Genomic DNA, 19,820 nt, shown 5'->3' with positions numbered 1-19,820 from the left:
TATTTCTGTTACAAAACCAACAAAAGGACATAACTGATGGTCTGAACACAAAAAAGAATTAGAATAGAACTGTTTGTTTTGGGACAGGATGTTGGTTCTAGTTAGGACAGAAAAAAGAGATTTTCTTAAGTAATTTCTACCAATGAATTTTTGTACTTAGAATCATAAAGACTAGAGCTTCCCCTGGAGAGGAGGAAGATAAGTCCACAAAGGCTTTCTTCTGTAGATTATGGAATGGTTGGGAGAATGGGTTTTCCCCTTCACTTATTTTCCCAATGTCCCAATATAATACTGGTGCCAAAACTTGGCGTCCTGCTATTTAGGGCTGAGACAGAGTAGATCAATTGAGAGCCTGCTTCCTGAAGGCTTCCCATATATGCTCCAAAGGAATGCGTTTTGGAAATATGTTCCAGTCAGCAAGACACGAGGATCCCATCATCCCCAGAGGATAATTCTTTGCTTTGAATGAGCATGAAAATAAACCCCATTTGGGAGAGAAAATATCTGTGCCAGAGCAGGCAGAGGAAGGCATGCACTCTGTGTACCTGAAGATGCAAGGCAGTGCTCTGAACTAAAAATAACTTTCACCCCCTGCTTTTGAACATTCCTCCATATCTTAAGGAACATGTGCTTGTGGCATGTTAAGTGTGTTTTCTGGCTAAGCTACAAAGCTATTTTTTTTAAAAGGATGGCTATTTACCATAAAATGTTCTATCTGATAATACTGTCTTTCATTTCTTTCTTAAATAACATTTGGAAACTTCAGTACCTCGTAGCAAGCTGTTTCTTTAATATTTTAGCATGGATTTATATTAAAAAGAAGGGAAACGTGTGTACAAGTCTACGTTCCCCAAAGCAATTCATTTCCATTAACTTTGCAATAGTGGCAGTTCATATCTATAGGCAAGGAAAAGACATTAAATGAAAAGGTCTACCTTTAAAAACTAGAAAAGGAAACACGAGATCGCTGCTCCTGAAATTGTCACCCTGTTAAAATTAAATGCCCCATGAGACATTACTACTTACAGAAATCAGATTTTCAATTGCAGTTCTCATAGACTATATATTTATTTATATGTCCTACAGGCAATCCTTGAATGGCTCATTACTATAAGAGATCATTTTGTTTTTCACCCATCATTTCAGGACTTAATATCAAAATTACTTATACTAAATTTTACAAACTTAGGCTTTGCTTTAGCCAAACTAGATTGCATTAGTTGCTTTTGTAAGCAGTCAAGCCTGATTTTTGATATATATACATATTCTGCCAAATTATCATGGTGGCCAATTTACTAAATCTGCAATAATTTAAGGATCTGTTTTCCGCTTGTAGACTGTAAGACCTTGACAGCAAGGACTGTGTCTTAGAAACTCTTTTGTACTTTACCAGGTGAAGAGAAGCAGTGTGGTCTAATGGCTAGAGCATGGGCCTGAGAGTCAGAAGGATCTGGGTTCTAATCTCAGTTCCACCACTTGTCTGCTGTTTGAACCTTCAGCAAGTCACTTCACTTCTCTGTGCCTCAGCTGCACTCATCTGGAAAATGGGGATTAAGACTGTGAGACCAACGTGGGACAGGGACTGAGTCCAGCCTGATTAGCTTGTATCTATCCCAGCGCTTAGTACAGTGCCTGGCACATAATAAGCTCTTAACAGAAACCACAATTATTATTATTGTCAGTGCCCAGCCCAGTGCTCCCCCTTCAGCAGGCAGCCGATAGTGTTTATTTATAATATCTGTGCAAGTTCAAAAAGAGATGCAACATACTGTCTCATCATCGATTCAATTTCTTGACTGGCGGTGTGCTAAAATGAGAAAAGTCTCAGGCTTATTAAGTAATGTGGCCCATCAGAGTGGCAGCTGACCATTTGTCCGGAGACAAATGAAGGAATTGGTGAAAGTGATGGCAATCTGCTCGGCGTTCTTCACCATTCTCTTGTTCCTGCCATTCATGTTCCCACTGGGGCTTGGAGTTCTTCAAGTGCCTAGGTGGGCAACAGTGGAGCATATTTTGTAATCTAGGCAAAGGTCTGTATGTAAAGGTGACCAGTGACCCTATAGGGACTGATTCTGTGGCACAGGGACATAAGATAGGGAATTGCCAGTTATTTTTCAGGTTTTCTGCTGGGCCTGTCCACCATGCAGACCCTGCCCTTGTGGCTCTTAACGCGGCAGCACCAACAGACTAGAACACAGCTCTCTTATTTCCCAGAACTATGCTCTTTCTACTGAACCAACAGCAGCATAACAGGCACCGGAAAACCCCATTTTTCTGGTTGGGGGTTAAAAGAAAATTCCAAGCCTGTTCAGTGAGATGATAATCATCACTATGATTATCTATAGTTAATCTGTAGATGGAACGATGTTGGAAATGCTGGTTGCAGAAAGACATGGAAAGAAAGACAGAGAAGCAGCGTGGCTCAGTGGAAAGAGCACGGGCTTTGGAGTCAGAGGTCACGGGTTCAAATCCCCGCTCTGCCAATTGTCAGCTGTGTGACTTTGGGCAAGTCACTTAACTTCTCTGTGCCTCAGTTACCTCATCTGTAAAATTGGGATTAAGACTGTGAGCCCCATGTGGGACAACCTGATCACCTTGTATCCCCCAGTGCTTAGAACAGTGCTTTGCACATAGTAAGGGCTGAACAAATACCATCATCACTATTATTAGTAGTATTATAATTATGGTGTTAGACACCATGGCTGACAGGGTGGAACCACTGAAATTATCATCATCATCAATCGTATTTATTGAGCGCTTACTATGTGCAGAGCACTGTACTAAGCACTTGGGAAGTACAAATTGGCAACATAAATAAATTATAAATTATGGCAATGGCTTTGGGGGGAACTGTGAAGAGAGCCAGCACAGTAGAGGTCAGGCATGGGGGGTAGTGAAAGAGGAAGATACCCAGCTATGAACCAAATGGCTCTGTTGGCTTCTCCCCAGGAACTTCCTACCACTCCTTGGGAGGCAGACACTCTCACATATATAACTAGGCCTTTAGCAACTTCAGATGCCGTACCTCCTCATGCCTCCATCATGCCCTTTGATTTGTCAGCCTTATCCTTGAGTGATGGATTTTACAGCAGGAACAAATTTAGACAGGACGGAATTTTGTATGCACTCATTCTCACCGGTAAAATTGGCAAGGCACTGTTTTCCATATTTCGCTTGGAATGTTGTACAGTTTCAACTATGGTTCAAAGGAAAGCTGAATTTTCTCTGGAAGCAACAAGTCAATAATGAAACATTCCAGCTTCTAAATGAGAGAGACTTCGTGGCTCAATAAAGAAGGCTCAGGTGTTTGAAACATGAAACCAGTATAAAGTTCTGTTCTGTTGCTGCCCTCCCAATTAACCTCTCATTGCTCTGTTTCCTCATCCCTAAAATAAGAATATCATAGGTATCTCACAGAGATACTGTGAGGTGGAACAAGTTCATCATTTAAAGAAGGCTGGGAAACGTTCAATAGGGGAGAAGCAGAGTGGCCTAGTGGATAGATCATGGGCTGAGGGTCAGAAGGACCTGGGTTCTAATCCCAGCTCCTCCACTCGTCTGCTGTATGACTTTGGCAAGTCACTTAACTTCTCTGTGCCTCAGTTACCTCATCTGTAAAATGGGGATTAGGACTGTGAGCCTCACGTGGGACAGGAACTGTGCCCAACTCAATTACCTTGTATCTACCCCAGTGCTTAGTACAGTGCCCGGTACATAGTAAGCGCTTAACAATACAACAATTGTTATTATTAGACATTAACATGAGCAACTAACTGAAAGAGCATGCTTTACAGTTAGCCTGTAGTCTAAATTAGAATTTCCTGGAGAGAAAGAAAACTTTAACAAAGTAGCATCTTATTTAGTTTCCCACAAGACTATACTCATCCTGTTTTTTCCAATGAAATGAACCCATGAGGAACTATAACCCAGTAAGCCTAAATTCACAAATCCCACTTTTTCCATTGAATAAAACAACTAGCTAGCTATACTATCACATATCTTTTTGGGAGAAGTGGCGTGGCTCAGTGGAAAGAGCACGGGCTTGGGAGTCAGAGGTCATGGGTTCAAATCCCATCTCCATCAATTATCAGCTATGTGACCTCAGGCAAGTCACTTGGCTTCTCTGTGCCTCAGTTACCTCATCTGTAAAATGGGGATAAAGACTGTGAGCCCCACGTGGGACAACCTGATCACCTTATATCCTTCCCCAGTGCTTATAATAGTGCTTTGCACTTAGTAGGTGCTTAACAAATGCCATCATTATTTTTTTTTTATTATCTAATGAACCTGGTGGTAATCTTTGCCCTTTCTACTGTTTTATCTGGAGCAGGAGAACATAATCAAGTAGGTATCCTTCATAAGAGGGATGCATTTCAACTGTCTTTATGTTGAACTGAGGAGGACATGATTCCATCAGTGTTGGAAGAGAAATAGATCTTCACAATAGCCACATAAATAAATGGAGCCAGGACTATTGAAAAAGGTGGTCCTCCAGTCAAAGGCAGGAAATGATTGCCAGAAATTATTTCCCATGAATAACGAAGTCCTTTCAGACAAATAAATGACGGATCCCTCAGATGCTCTGTGAATAAGTGAAAGTGAGGAACAGAGCAGCAGATAAGTGCCGTAAATTTGAACTTGGTTCCATGGAATTGCACTCTGATGGCTAAGGACCGCAGCCAATTAGCCTGGCTAACGAATCAATCTTGCACACTTCAACAGCCTCTGTGAGGGTGAAGTTATAACTGTGACAGCACAAATTACTGGTAGGAGAATCACCCATCTCTCAAGCTACTGAAGTCCAAATTAAGGACAAAGAGGTTTTGAGAATCAACAGTTTTGGTAAATGAAAATACAGTCAAGTCAAGCTGCTTGGTTATTTCTCATAGTTTCATCCCCACAGCAGGAAAGGGGAGTTTACCACCTACATTTCAATCACATGCAATCAGAAAACAAGAACTTAAGGCCAATGTGAAAAGGTTTCAGATTTTGGGTCTGCTTTTCATCAAGGAAATGCATTTTAAAAAATTATTTAATTATCTTGCAGCTTCACAGAACATGAATATTATTTTCCTGTAGTTTAAGATTTTAAGTCTGCTGATGTATTTGTGATTCTTTTGAGTACCATTAAATTACTTCAGCAAAAAAAAACAAACAAACAACTGAACAGTCTGCTCTGACAAGCATAAAACTAAGGCCAACAGGGAACAAAGATAACCGGTAATGTTTAGTGTCTAGGTTTGCCACATTCTCACATTGACTTTTGTTCTATCAATAATAGGAAGATGAAACCAAACTGCTTCATATTATCTTTTCATCCTTCTATGGAGCTTGAGGATAATTGAATCAACTATAGTCTAACAAACCTAAAAAACTAGGTAAAGACTAATTAGAAACTCTGGTCTCAAGTCACAGGATACACGGAATGTATGTCACGGGATGAAGTTTAAGAATCTTTGGTGGAAGGATTGTGTCCGTTAAGTTTATTGTATTATACTCGCCCAAGCACTTAGCACAGGGCTCTACATGCAGTAAGCCCTCAAGAAATATAACTGATTATGAGGATTTTTAAAATGTAATTTATTTTACAGTAATGCATTTTGGTAACCTCATGAGGAGTTTCCAATTTTTAGAGCCAAAACTAATCTGACAAAAATAAATTGAAACGCCTATGAAATAGCTGAACTCGGTGGGGGAAGAGGGAGAGTGTAGAGCTGGTTTCAGATGGAGGTGCCTCAGGCTGCCAGTGTTGTGGGTGTGAGCGAGAGGGGAGAAAAGCTGAAAGTGCTCAGCTGTCGGGCACCCAAAGGAACAGAGACAGGCAGGGGATGCCAATGGCTCTGGAGAAAGGCGGACTCATCAGAGGTCCCCACACGAGAAGCACCCTGAATTCCAAGCACCATGCATGAGTAAGGACAAGTTTCAGGTTGCTAAATAACTGAATTTCCTGAATTGCTTCTTAGTAAGTTTTCCTTACTATAATCAAACCTACTTTAAAGAGGTTCTTAAGTAGCTTTCATGTGTTTGATCCATGGTATTGGATATACTAACAATTACGCAATCAAATGAGGACTCACCGTTAAATTCTGCTTAAATTCAATCTCAGAAGGGTGTTGACAGGCCTCTGGGCATGTACTTATGTGAATCCTGTATTCAATGCCGACATTTAATTGGATACCTAAATGTAGTTACTAGGTAATTGGTTCATGTACAGCAGTCTTTTTGGAAGTGCTTGCCTACCCACTAATTGCAAGTAAAATCATTGATTATTATTAATTCACAGTCCTTCTGAAACTATTCTCTTGACTCCCGTGTTTCCCCTAGACACGCATTCTAACCACTGTTAGATGACAGCCAGCGGTCAGAAAAGAGGTGCAGGAATAGAAACTGGAAAGTGTTGGAAATAGTTGGAACGGAGACACTTAAATTCCCAATATGTACTTGGCAAAACTAAATCACATTAGTTTTTCCAACTGCGGCACGAAGGACACTGTTAATTGCATATGAATACCAAATTACATGATTGCTTGGGCAATTAGTGAATAAAAGACGTCTATCTTTTAAAGTTCCAGGCTTCTCAGTAAAATTCTCTTAATTTGATTCCTCACTCCTGTTCTTTAAGTCAAAATTCTCTAAAGGCACACTACAGTGCTGCATCCAATTACTATGACCTACTACTAGGGTGTTGTGTAGAATACATGCTTACAAACTCTTTGAAAACATACTACTGTATAACTGAAAAGTTTACTAAATCTGCCAAAATTTATTGGAAAAGTAGTGTGGCCTAGTAGAAAGACCACGGGCCTACAACTCAGAGGACTGGTGTCTAACAAGTCTGGTGTCTAACAACTGCTACTTGTCTGCTCTGTGACCTTGGGCAAGTTACTTAACTTCTCTGTGCCCCATTGTCTCATCTATAAAATGGGGATTAAGATGGTGAAACCCATGTTGGATACTGACTGTGCCCAACCTCATTATCTTATACCTACAACAGTGCTTAATACAGTGTCTGGCACCTAGAGAGCACTTAAAAATACCACATATAGTAAGCACTTAACAAATGACATTTATGGAATACGTTTATTCTATTTTAATCACTTGATTCTTTACAGTGGCTCATGCCAAGTCTAAGTCCTGAAATAATCAAAAAATCTGCTTTCTTCAAACTTGATTCATTGTGAGAAGACTGAAATGGACAGCATTCTAAAGGTCCTTTTCTTCAAATATAGTCCAAAAGGCATTTCTTTTTAAACAAACAATTTTAAAAGCATGAAATAGTCTTTCACTTTGTTAAGAGCAATGTTAGAGTGAGATATTGATCATCCTCAGAATGCTGGTGTCAGTGCATTTCTTGAACTGTAAACAAGGCATGTATGTGCGTGTTCTGTAGAGAACTAATACCATTTTCAAAGAGCAAACATCATTCCTCTTGGCCTTCTTGAGCAATAAAAATATCCAAATGACTTTTAGTAAACGCCTGAATACTTAGTGCTCCCCTTTGCCTATCAAGAATAACGATTCCATTATTAGTCGACTGAAGTGGGACTTCATGAGAGTCTACAATTCACGACTCAAATCAACAAATCTCGGCCAGATCTCAAGTTTCATTTTTAACCAGTAAGAGTTGGTAATATTTGCTATATCGTGACTTAATGACTCGGACATTTTCAGCTAGTCGATCAATATCGATCAATGTTATTTATTACACTTTTCAGGAAAAGTTTGAAAGCATTTGTATAATTAGAATTTTAAAGCATTTGTGTTGTATGACATCAAATCTGGCCACAGAATTGTCAGGTGTCTTCATAATCATGTGCATTTGTTTTTTCATTCTAAAATTTGTGATCTATTTGAAATTCCCATTGCAAGGGTTTGACTGATTCTGTATTTGACCACAATGGAACAATATGGCAGAAGACACTCAACTGCATTTTACTAACTCTGACTAACCTTACAGATTCCTTTTGTCTGAGTTTTAAGGTTTTTCTTCTTGACTTTCGATGGCCTGTGTTGTGGGGTTTTCTTAACATGAAGATTTATTTACCTTATCCACTGTTGATCACAGTCTATAGTCATCTGTTTTCTCTCTTTGTATGAAATTTCAGAATGGGATAAATCTTTAAAACATCAAAATTATTTTCTGTTTGAAATGATCTTAACATATTTCCCTTAGTAGGGACTCAATTTTCTATTTATCTGTAAATTTGCTGACATAGAAGAAAGCTTTGACACAAAACTACATTCTGCTTTCTTGGCATATTCTTTAGTGCTTTGGTTTCTCTGATACTTCATAACTTTACACAAATATTTAAATCCAAGTTCTTTACTGATGGTGAGTTGATTTTACAACTCAGAATAACCCCTGGATTGTATTATATTTTTAACTGTGGTGAGACTGGTAAATGCTGCACACTGTGGGGATAGATTGGAGAGGAGAGAAATAAAAGAAGTGAATTCAATCTGAGAAGAGAATATTCTGTGCTCATGGAACCTCAAAGAGGAGAGATATTTAAGAGGGGAGAAACCCAGGCAAAATAATTATAATAAGGAGAGAAAATCAAGCAAAAACAAAAATCCCATGACCCTAATCCTACCAAGGAGCCAAAGAGGATTCTATTTATATTTTCCTAATAATAATAATAATTGTGGCATTTGTTAAGTGCATACTATATGCCAGGCACTGTGCTAAGCACTGGAGTAAATATGATGTAATTGGGTTGGACACAATCTCTGTCCCACATTGGGTTCACAGTTTCAATCCCCATAGTACAGATAAGGTAACTGAGGCACAGAGAAGTTAAGTGACTTGCCCAAGGTCATACAGAAGACAAGTCGCTGCTGTGTGACCTTGGGATGGGATATATTAAGGAGTGGGTTCCCAGATGAAAGTCAAGAAGTCACGTTCCACAACTGATTAAACTGTCAGTGATTTTTCACTGGAGGATTATTATTTTAGCTAGTTCAAATACAGAAAAATACAGAAAAGTACAGAGGCAAATCAGGACTTTCAGTTAGGATTTTTTAGTCACTGGCTTCATAAATGCTGAACCGGACTGGTTCAAGATTAGTTCATTTATTCATTCAATCAATTGTATTTATTGAGTGCTTACTGTGTGCAAACCAGATACGATGAGCATATGTCAGAAAACACATATGTACATATCTTTGTGTGCCATACTTCTTGTTGAGAGTGCTGTGTTCAACATTTGTCAACAGTTCCCCAGTTTCAAGACTGTGAATATGTTGCCAACTTGTACTTCCCAAGCACTTAGTACAGTGCTCTGCACACAGTAAGCGCTCAATAAATATGATTGATTGATTGATTGATTGATAGTAGTGAGAGTTATCCTGAAGAGTCCAGCAAAACTTGGGCAAAACATCAGCCCAAATAACTTGCAGCCCAGTCTGAAAGAATGAGCCTTGTCCAGCTGTATTTGACTTTCAAGACCTATTCGAGTGTGTGTGTGTGTGTGTGTGTGTGTGTTTACACTCCAACCTCACCTAAAACACAACTCACAAATATTCATTCATTCATTCAATCGTATTTATTGAGCGCTTACTGTGTGCCGAGCACTGTACTAAGCGCTTGGGAAGTACAACTTGGCAACATATGGACCCATAGTTCATTCATTCATTCACTCAATCATACTTATTGAGCACTTACTGTGTGCCAAGCACTGTACTAAGCTGGGGAAGTACAAGTTGGCAACATATCGAGCCATAGTTCATTCATTCATTCACTCAATCATATTTATTGAGTGCTTACTGTGTGCCGAGCACTGTACTAAGCGCTGGGGAAGTCCAAGTTGGCAACATATTGATCCACAGTGACGATGATGATGAGCAGAGGGACGGTACTTACTTACTGACTATATAATATAACCAGCTGGAAATACAACCAGCTCTCTTCTGAAACAGCAATAGGAGGAGGAGAAATCCCCCAAAGGAAAAAAAAAAAAAATCACATTGCTCAGGTGGCGTATCTGGGAAAGCACCTTATAACATTTTTCTCTCCAACTTTCCCAAGGCTACCTGTATTCATTTGGACCAATGGCAGATAACATGAAAACACAAAATTACCGTTTGACTGTAGGCTCCGAGTAGTGTGAATATACTATTAACAGGCAAGACCTATATGGAAAAATTCCAGATTCCACTCTTGTTTAATTTTTCTGACTCACCAATGTTTAAACACAGAATCACAACCCATACATTTTCCCTTTGTGTACACCACCACAAAGACAAATATTTTGAAATACCAAAAGGCCTTAAATCTGTTTGGTTAATTCTTCCATCTCAGCTAAAATGAACAGAAAAGATCCTTTGAAAGCAGGCAAACTACTTGCAGACATGCTATACAAGTCCTGGATCTACCATATGAAAGGAAACACAGACCAACCATAATAGAGGAAAAACAAAGCCATAAATTTCCCTTAATTTGCAATTCATTGGCACCAAAATTTTCTAAAAAAAAAAACCCTATAGATTTAGACAAATCTAAGAAAGACCAGAGATTTTCTTCTGGTTCAGGGTGTAAATCTAGTATGCCAATAATCTCACTATTCTCCTGAAAGCCACCAAACTTTAGTGTGTGGGCTGGAAACAAAAAATAGACTCAATTCTTCACTTCTCTTAGAACTCTGAACAGAAGAGCACCTGGACCGTATTTGTCAAGAATAATTCCGAAAAACCCTGGTAATACAACCCAACTGTATGTTCTTCTTCAATATGTGGGACAGGGACTGTGTTCTACCTCATTAACATGTTTACTCCAGCACTGTGAACAATTGCTTGTCACATAGTAAGTGCTTAAATACAACAATAATATAAATAAAAATCACATTTTCTCATGAAATGAGGAATGCCTTGTTAGCACAAACATTTCCCATTGGTGAACGACTCAGAGGAGACTCTCCTGTTGTGGGGACAGAGGGTAGGCTACTCACCACATTACAGCCAGGGCAGTCGGGGCCGTTCTCACAAGTCCTGCGGCGAGCTTGAATCCCGCCCCCACACTGCGCGGTGCAACGTTCCCACGGGCCCCAGCCCGTCCAAAACATATGAGGGGGGCACAGCAAATGCTCGTTACAGTATCTGTGACAAAGGAAGCCAAGAGGAAAAGGAAACTGGTTAGTGCAACAAAAGGCCACTGATCTCTACATTTTCCGTTGCCAGGCCAGATGTTGAACACATGGAAATGCTCTACGTTTGGGAGGGGTGGCTTTCCAATATTTTGAGTGGTTGCACGTTTAAAGAGACGGATGAAGCATTTGCCATGCTGTGCGGTCACGGGAGACAAGGTAATATGGAGTAGACAATGAAGAAAACGCTGAACTCACAATGTAGGATTGATCTTCCTATGCAGCCAAGTAAGAGAAAAAAAAAAAAGTCTTCAAATACAAACAGTTCTGCAGAGGAAATATAAAGAAAAATGTCTATCTGGATATTTGTTCATTTTTTAACTTGTAAAAGTGATGGAAATATACAGCTGAAGATGAATCCTTACTTTTAATTCAGCCCTCCTCCTTTTGTTTGAAGAACTGTCTTTATTTTTATTTCTCCCACTGACCCAGTACATGCACTTCATAGGTAAAAGAAAAAATAAAACGTGATGCTTGGTATAAGCCCCAAACTACATTTTGGTGAGGTTACTGCTTTAATCTCTAAAAGCATGTTTCTGCTCGTTTTAACCCAGTTAAAATTCCTCAGTTGGCTGCCAAACAACCTCAGCTAGAATATCGTGTGTCTAACTCAGAAACAAGACTATTTTGCCTCAACACTATAATTTCTTGGCTTCCCAACCTGAAGGGAGTGAATAAATAAGGCACTGCAACTTCCCTGGTTTCTTCCCTGGGATTCACTCAGTTAATCCTCACATTCTCCTTTGCCTTTCTTCATAAATTATCCTGATCATTACGCTGAAACCGATCACTCATTTGTCAGTTTAATTTTGATAGTTGATTATAAAAGTAGGGGTTAAAGTGTCAGCCACTCCGCAAACTCTAGCCCATACAAAGGCATTCAGGTGAAGATACTCAGTGTCAAACTAAATGATGTAAAAAGGGCAAAGTGAAGCTTTTATGAGATGTAAAGGCCATATAAAATCAACAGTTTATCATCCATCCATCTATCTGTTAAGATTAAGCCAGATTCCTCAGTTCCCGGCAAGCTGCTTCTATTTCTTTCCCAGTCCCTCCCATATCCTGCAGAAAGCATAAATATCAATTGATGGCTTGAATTTTCAACCTGGCACAGACAGGCTCTCTCCAAGCAGCACAAGAAGCATCCATTTGAAGGTCTGAATTACAGAGTTTCAATTATTCAATTTGCTGACTCTAAGGAACAAATTAACCAGAAAATAGCCAATTCTCCATTTCATTTTGTGTTGGACTGTAGCATAATTTGTGAGGGATTTTTCCAAAAGAAAATGATTTATTGGCTTGAATCTGCATAGATTACCGATCTCACACTAAAGGACCTATGCTCTGCAGACATGCCTCACAGTCTGGATTGTGTAGACAACACCAAAGTATCTCCTGGGTTGATAGACAGCATTTGAGGTTTTAAGTGGAAAAATCTTCGAATTTCTCCTTTGGCCCATTGCTCATACCTTTCGTTTGCTGCCCACATAGGACCATCACTAAACCAGGTGTCTCCCCTCCTAAGTCCTTCTAAAAATCCACTTCCTCCATGATGTATTCCCTGATTATCGCCAGTTGTGATATTCTTTCAACCATTTCAGCACCTAAAAGCCTGAATCTATTTGTTATTTACATCTGTTGTCACACTCTTTTAACTAGGGTACATTCATTTATCTAGTTAAGACAGCTTCTTCTCTCCAGTAGCTTGCAGGACTTCTCCATGGATTACAATTTATACTTGTTCTATACATCCTCAAACACGGAAGACAATGCCTGACAATGACAATGACATATGCACCCCATAAATATAAGGGTTATGATACTGCAAAACAGAAATAACATTCTTGGAAGATACAGTACTAGAGCTGATGGAGGAGTTTTGCAAATAAATTGAACAGGGCACTCATTCATGAATAGTCATTTGTGAATTTTTCCATAGTTCCATAGGTTAATAATTTAGCCTAAAGTCTGTTAAGATTCTTGAATCAGCTAATTTATTCTATTATGGAAAACACCATACTTACTGAGTAAATGTAAGAAGTGAGCATGTTCATGGCAACAGTATTCAAGAAGGCTAGAGTTAAACCAGAAACTTATTTTAGAGGGTACGTGTTTACCAAGAATCAATAAATTCTTGGTATTTCTTGAGCTTCTACTGCATTCGGAGCACTTGCCTAGGTGCTTGGGAAAGAACAATACAGTACAGTTGGTAGACATGTCTCTGCCCACAAAAAGCTAATAATCGAGAGGGGAATACAGACTTGAAAATAAATTGGCAATGAAGAATGGTAGAGTAAAGAGACATGTAACTAAGTGCTATGGGAATGGAGATGGTGTGACTCTCAAGTGCTTAAGGCGTACAGATCCAAGTCAAAGGGGGACTTTTAGAGGAAGTGTAATTTTAGTAGGGCTTTGAAGGTGTAGACAGTGGTGAGTCAGTGGATGTGGGCATGGGTTCAGCAGCAAGACTGGTGAGATGGAGGTACAATGAGCAGCTTGATTGCAGAGGAGCAAAATGTGTGGGTTGGATACGAAGGGAAGATCAGCAAGGTAAGGTGGAAGGGGATGTGTGTGTGGGGGGGGTGGCTAGTTAATCAAGAACCTTAAAGCTGATGGTGAGGAAACTGTGTTTGTTGCAGAGATGGAGAGCAGTCATTAGATAATTTTGAAGAATGGGGAGATATGGACTAAAAGGTTTTTTAGGAAAACGACCTGGGCAGCAGAGTGAAGTGTGGACTGGAGAGGGGAGAATAAGATGCATGGAGGTCAGCAAAAAGGCTGACATAGTAATCAAGGCGGGATAGAATAAATGCTTGGATAAGTGTAGTAGCAGTTTGGAGAGTAAAGGGAGGATCCTAAAGAGGATTTGAAAGTAGAACTGAAAGGATTTCCTGACAGACTGAACACGTGATTGAATGAAAGAGATAAGCTGCGGGCTTGTGAGATATGGAGGCTGGTGGTGTTACCAGTAATGATGGGAAAGTCAGGGGGAGGACAGGGTTTGGGTGGGAAGATGAGGAGTTCTGCTTTGGAAGCAGCAAGACCTAGTGAATAGCGCAGAGGCCTGGGAGTGAGAAGGACCTGGGTTTGAGTTCCGTATCTGCCACTTGTCTCCTGTATGACCTAGGGCAAGTCACTTCACTTCTCTGTGCCTCAGTTACCTCATCTGTAAAATGGGAATTGACTGGGAGCCCCTTGTGGGAAAGGAACAGTGTCCCAACTGATTACCATAAATCTACCCCAGCATTTAGAACAGTGCCTGGCACATAGTAAGTGCTTAATAAATGTCACAATTTTTTTTCTGGACAAATTAAGTTTGAGGTGTCCGCAGGACATCCATGTAGAGATCGGACTGCACAGCAGGAGAGAGATTGGTAATGGAGAGGTAGATTTGCGAATCACCTGCTTAGAGATGATAGTTGAAGCTATGGGAGTGAATGATTTCTCCAAGGGAGTGGGTGTAGCTGGAGAATAGAAGGGGACCCAGGACTGAGCCTTGAGGGACCCCCACAATTAGGAGATTAAGCCAAGGGTGAGGAGTTTCTGCCCGATGCGTAGGTTGATTGGTAGCCACTGGAGATTTTTGAGGAGGGGAGTAACATGCCCAGAGCATTTCTGGACAAAGACAATCCCCAGCGGCGTGAAGTATGGGCAGCGGCGTGAAGTGTGACCATTATTATTATTATTCCAGGTTAAATAAACATTGCTTATAATTAAGGTATCAGCGTTCATGTCAAATTCTGCTTCACAAAGCTATTTCTCATCTCTCTCACTGAAACAAGGCAGAGAAACATCACAACCAAAGGCACTTGCTGTCTAGGTAACCTAGTATAGAAATCACAGGCTCCCCAAACAATATTCACTTTCACCATCCTCAGATGTATCTGAAGTTATTAAAACTCCCCACAAAAGTTTTATATAATCTGCTTAACTTTTAATAAAACACATTCATAGGAGGCACTGAGATTGCATTTTTCCCTCTAGGAAAATAAATGGCAGCCTGCAAACACTGCCTTACTTTGCCTAAACCAGCCAAGCTTTGAGAACACTAGGTACATTTTTGTAGTTAAAGATCTATTCCAGAGGTGAACCTAAGAACTGTTCTCTAGCATAGCATGTGCAGCCAAGTTTTATTAAAACCTCTATTTGGCGTCATTTCAAGGTAGCCAGCAATTCTTTTTCTCCCTATCCTCTTCCTCCTTTCTAATTTCTTTCTCCCTAGGCTATGTAGAGTCTGAATTGTATAGAAAGGCTGCGAAGCAAGCCAAGAAACTGCTCTGTGACACACTTACCCTCTGAAATTGCCCTGCCTCTAGCAGTGGATGAGGTCAGAAGGGAGTGACAGTGAAACAGAGAGAGATAAACAGAGACAGGGACAGAAACAGAGATCGAAACCAAACCTAAAACAAAAGGAAATAAGATATATGCTGGCCTATGGAACTCGGTTCCAGGAATCTCCATTTAACTATCCAATGGGAATCATCACCTTGGAAAATACTGAGGTCATATTCAATCCAGTATCCTGTCCCTGATGCAAAACCCCTTTAAAGTTCCAAATTCTAGGCGGCTGAACTATGAGACATTTCTTTGAATCCAGCTGAGAACTAACATATGCTCGTGAGCAAATCCTCTCATGTCTGAACTAACTAGTAGGACTGCAGAATCTATTCTTAATCACATACAGTGGTGGGAATGAATAGTATTTAGTCTGGGAACCCTGACAGCATTACTGTCAAAAAAAAAAAGTTACCTTCTGGTGATATGGGAGATCCTATAACTGCATTCGCCTGCCTCTTCCTTTCCTCCACTTTTTCCCCAGTCATATGTATTTAACATCTAACCATTCTGGGTTAGATCATGTTGCCAGAGCAATACCCTCAAGCAATGCATTTCCTAGGCTTATTTTACAAGGTACTGAAAAATTCACATTTTAATTTTATTGTACATTTAACTGGAGAGAGAGAGAGAGAGAGAGAGAGAGAGAGAGAGAGAGAGAGAGACAGATAGAGAGAGAGAGAGAGAGAGAGAGAGAGATTGAGAGACTGAGAGATTAGAGGATCCCATTAGCCATGTACATTGCTTTACATACTTGTAACCCACCACTTTTAACACTTCTCCAGCACATAGTAATTACTTCCTGGGTTAGTTGTCACCAGGATTTTTTTCTTAATATGCTAAGCTCTATTATGCAGAAACCATATGCTTTTTGGATGGCTAGCACACTCCCTCGAGCAGGAGACACTTAATAAATAATATTTTATTACTTTACTATGGAGAGGTCCTTTCAAATTTCATGAAATCCCTATCTTCCCAGGAAATTATCAAAGACATACAATTGTATTTTTAAATCACAATTTAATGAGTTCTGATTGGCAAATAGGAAGAAATACTACAGTTACCAATGACTGTTCAGTTATATCTTTTCTGGTAATATATACAATTCCCTACGCTGTTTATGTTATTGGAGGTTCTCACGATATTCTAAAGGATTTTGTGAGAAACTCCCCTTTGTATTAAAGCATTCTGCGGCCCTGGAAATGTTTTCTATATCTGTACTTAAGATAGAACCTTCCTAGAGCTCTCCCAGAGTTCGGCTGAATAATACTGTGAGGGAATTAGCTCCAAAGCACCAGACTACACCTTGGTTATTAACTGGTAGGTCAATGGTTCTAACAGATCAATCAATCAGTGGAATTTAGTGTATGCAAGGCAGGGTACTAAGCACTTGGGAAAGTATGATACAACAGAGTCGGCAGACATTATCCCTACCCACAAGGAATTTATAGCCTACAGGGAAATAGTATAGTATAAGGGATTCATTCAATTGTATTTATTGAGAGCTGTGTGCAGAGCACTGTACTAAGTGCTTATGCACCTAAGTGTCATGGAGCTGGTGTGGATATCAAAATACTTACACATAGCCAAATGCATAATCAATGTAGAGGGGAGGGTGGAACAGATCCCCTGAAGGAGTTAAGGACACTAATGCTTCTCTTTACATTTTGCATTATTACACTTTTGAAAATGATGGATCCCAACTGGTGGTTCTCGTCTAGAAAACTAAAATCCCAGGATCAGATCAACCTTCTTCAACGATGAGAACAACTTTGGCCAACTACTACCTCCTCAGAATTGATGATGTCAAAATGTATATACACATAGTTTGTAATTCAGTCCCTTCAGATTGCAGAATGAAGACGTCTGGTAAGGAACTCTTTTTAATCCTGATGGACATTTCCCCGATTTCATCATAGTAGTGATTACAATTAGAGAAGCAGCATGGCCTAGTGGAAAAAGCACAGGTCTGGGAGCCAGAAGAACATGGGTCTAAACCCGGCATTGACATTTGCCTGCTGTGTGACCTTGGACAAGTCACTTAACTTCTCTGTGCCTCAATTACCTTAGCTGTAAAATGGAGATTAAGACTGTGAGCCTCATGAGAGACATGGACTGTGTCCAACCTGATTAGCGTGTATCTACCCCAGTGCTTAGTATAATACCTGGCATACAGTAAGCGATTAACAAAGACACCAAAAAAATCACAACATTGTAACCAGAGAGAATTAGAGGTTGACACTTTCCCTCCCTCTCCTCCTCACCCTTTACTTGTGTAGAACTAAGCAAAGATATCATTTTTCATAATACTCTGCAATCCCAGAGCTCCGGTTGCCATATTTACCTTTCGCTTATCTGTCAACCAAGTTTCCCTGCAGTCTTTCAATCCCTTAGGAAAAGAATTATGATTCATCTTCGAGGCTGAAACTATTTGATACTTTTCTCTTCCTCCTCCTAATCTCAATTCCAAATTTACTGCCCAAAGGAAATTACAAGCAAAATAAAAATAAACCATGCTTGCTTACTCCCACTCATCCTGCCTGATTTCAATACTACTGTTTCTCCCTCTGTTTTTGATTTCCCAGTCCCCCGAGTCCCATTACATTTCTGAAAGACATGGGGTTTCAGGGAAGGTGCCACACTGAGCAAAGGAGATTTTCCTTGCCTGCATTCTGCAAAAAGAGGCTTCCTATGGAATCTTAGTTCATTGGGCACTGTGACCAAACAGTGGTAAATATGAAAATGCTGCGGATGACAACGAAGGTGATGAGAATGAGGTCTCCTGATGCAGGAAGCCCAACCTCAAAAAATTCAGGACTGAGAGCCTGTATAAAAGCACTGACTAGAGTGCTAGAGTTTTGTGATCTGCCACTAACACTCCCTCAGCCCTATCAGTCATGTTTCTACCAAGTCAGAGGGTACAACATTAGTTACTTCAAATGGCTCCGAAACAGCAGGACGGTTTGCTAAAATGTTCCTCCTTTCATTTAGGCATAATGAAAAGAAAGTTGAAGAATGGAGCCCAGGTAACGTCTCACAGGACTGCCTCGGATGCACAATGATGATGGTTTTAAAGCCCATCCTTTAATTTTTTCTAACAAAGTCAATGCAACCCCTGTAAAATTTTCCAGTTCAGGACACTCTCTAATGGATGATTCAGGTTGGTTTTTGTTTGTACTGGAATCAACAGTTCTCAGCAGGATAATACTAACATCCTGAGGTCTGCTCTCCTTTCTTGCATGAATATAGGGTCACAGTGCAATAATTTACGTTTCAAAGGGAGACTTTTTCAATTTTGAGAACTGGTATCAAGAGCTCTACTGCTTGCTAATTCTAACATGTGTTTAGGCTTCTCGGAGGAGAGTATGGTCTGTCCAAATATATTCTGAATACTTTTTTCATTTATCTATTGGGGTTTGCAGCAGATATTCACGAACTGGAATGTCTAGGAAATATATGAGATGAATCAAAGATGAACACTGCACATTTTGTGATGGCGTGACAAAATGTCTGGTTTTACATAAAGCAATGAACTGCAAATTCAAAGACTGAACTGAAATGCTGATTCAATCTGTTGAAAGGTAAAAAAATATATACAAATACATCAACCCATTTCAGCTATATGGCAGCTTTACCAAGGGCATTTGATCCCATTAAGAACGTATGCTTATTAAATATAAACAAAACCCTGGAAGCGTTATTCTAAAACTTTAATAGTGATTAACTGCTTTAATCTAGAAACACTGAAATTGGCCCACCGATAATCGAATGCTGTGGGACCTTACTATTCTTTACTTCAAATTACATGTTGTGAACCTGGTCACATTATGCTTCAGACAAGAACAATCGAAGTCTCCAGAGAAAACAGAGAGAAATATCGCAGGGCAAATACTTGTTGTGGTTGGTGACAGGCTCGGCTAGAGGAAAACCTAATAATAATAATTGTGGTATTTGTTAAGTGCTTACCGGGTGCCGGGCACTGTACTAAGCACTGGGATGGATACAAGCAAATCGGGTTGGACATACTAACTGTCTCATCTGAGGCTCACATTCTCAATCCCCAGGTGAGGTAACTGAGGCACAGAGAAGTGAAGTGACTTGCCCCAGGTCACACAGCAGACAAGTGGCAGATCCAGGATAAGCCCCCATGACCTTCAGACTCCCAAGCCCGTGCTCTAACCACTAAGACATGCTGCTTCACTATGGCTGCAACACAATCATCCTCTTATATATGAAGGGTGAGTCAAAATTGAAGAGGGCCAGGAAGGGAGGAGGCTTAACAACCTCAGGAGAAAATTTCTCAGCTACAGTTCAAGTTCTAGAGGTTGAGGAGAAGCCAAGTCA

The 19,820-nt window shown here is 40.1% G+C and overlaps 1 protein-coding gene across 1 annotated transcript in view; it reads right to left on the bottom strand.

Moving 5' to 3' along the window:
• SEMA5A (semaphorin 5A) overlaps positions 1-19,820 on the bottom strand; it is a 365,291-nt gene that overhangs the window by 35,588 nt on the left and 309,883 nt on the right. Inside the window, exon 17 of the mRNA XM_038770347.1 lies at positions 10,947-11,094. Within this exon, the coding sequence (XP_038626275.1) occupies positions 10,947-11,094 (148 nt within the window). The remainder of the gene's footprint in view (positions 1-10,946; positions 11,095-19,820) is intronic.

This window comes from Tachyglossus aculeatus, chromosome X3 (assembly GCF_015852505.1).
Source record: "Tachyglossus aculeatus isolate mTacAcu1 chromosome X3, mTacAcu1.pri, whole genome shotgun sequence".
Classification (NCBI taxonomy): Eukaryota; Metazoa; Chordata; class Mammalia; order Monotremata; family Tachyglossidae; genus Tachyglossus; species Tachyglossus aculeatus.
Note: the sequence above shows the minus strand (reverse complement) of the source record. Positions and strands in the feature narration are given on the sequence as shown.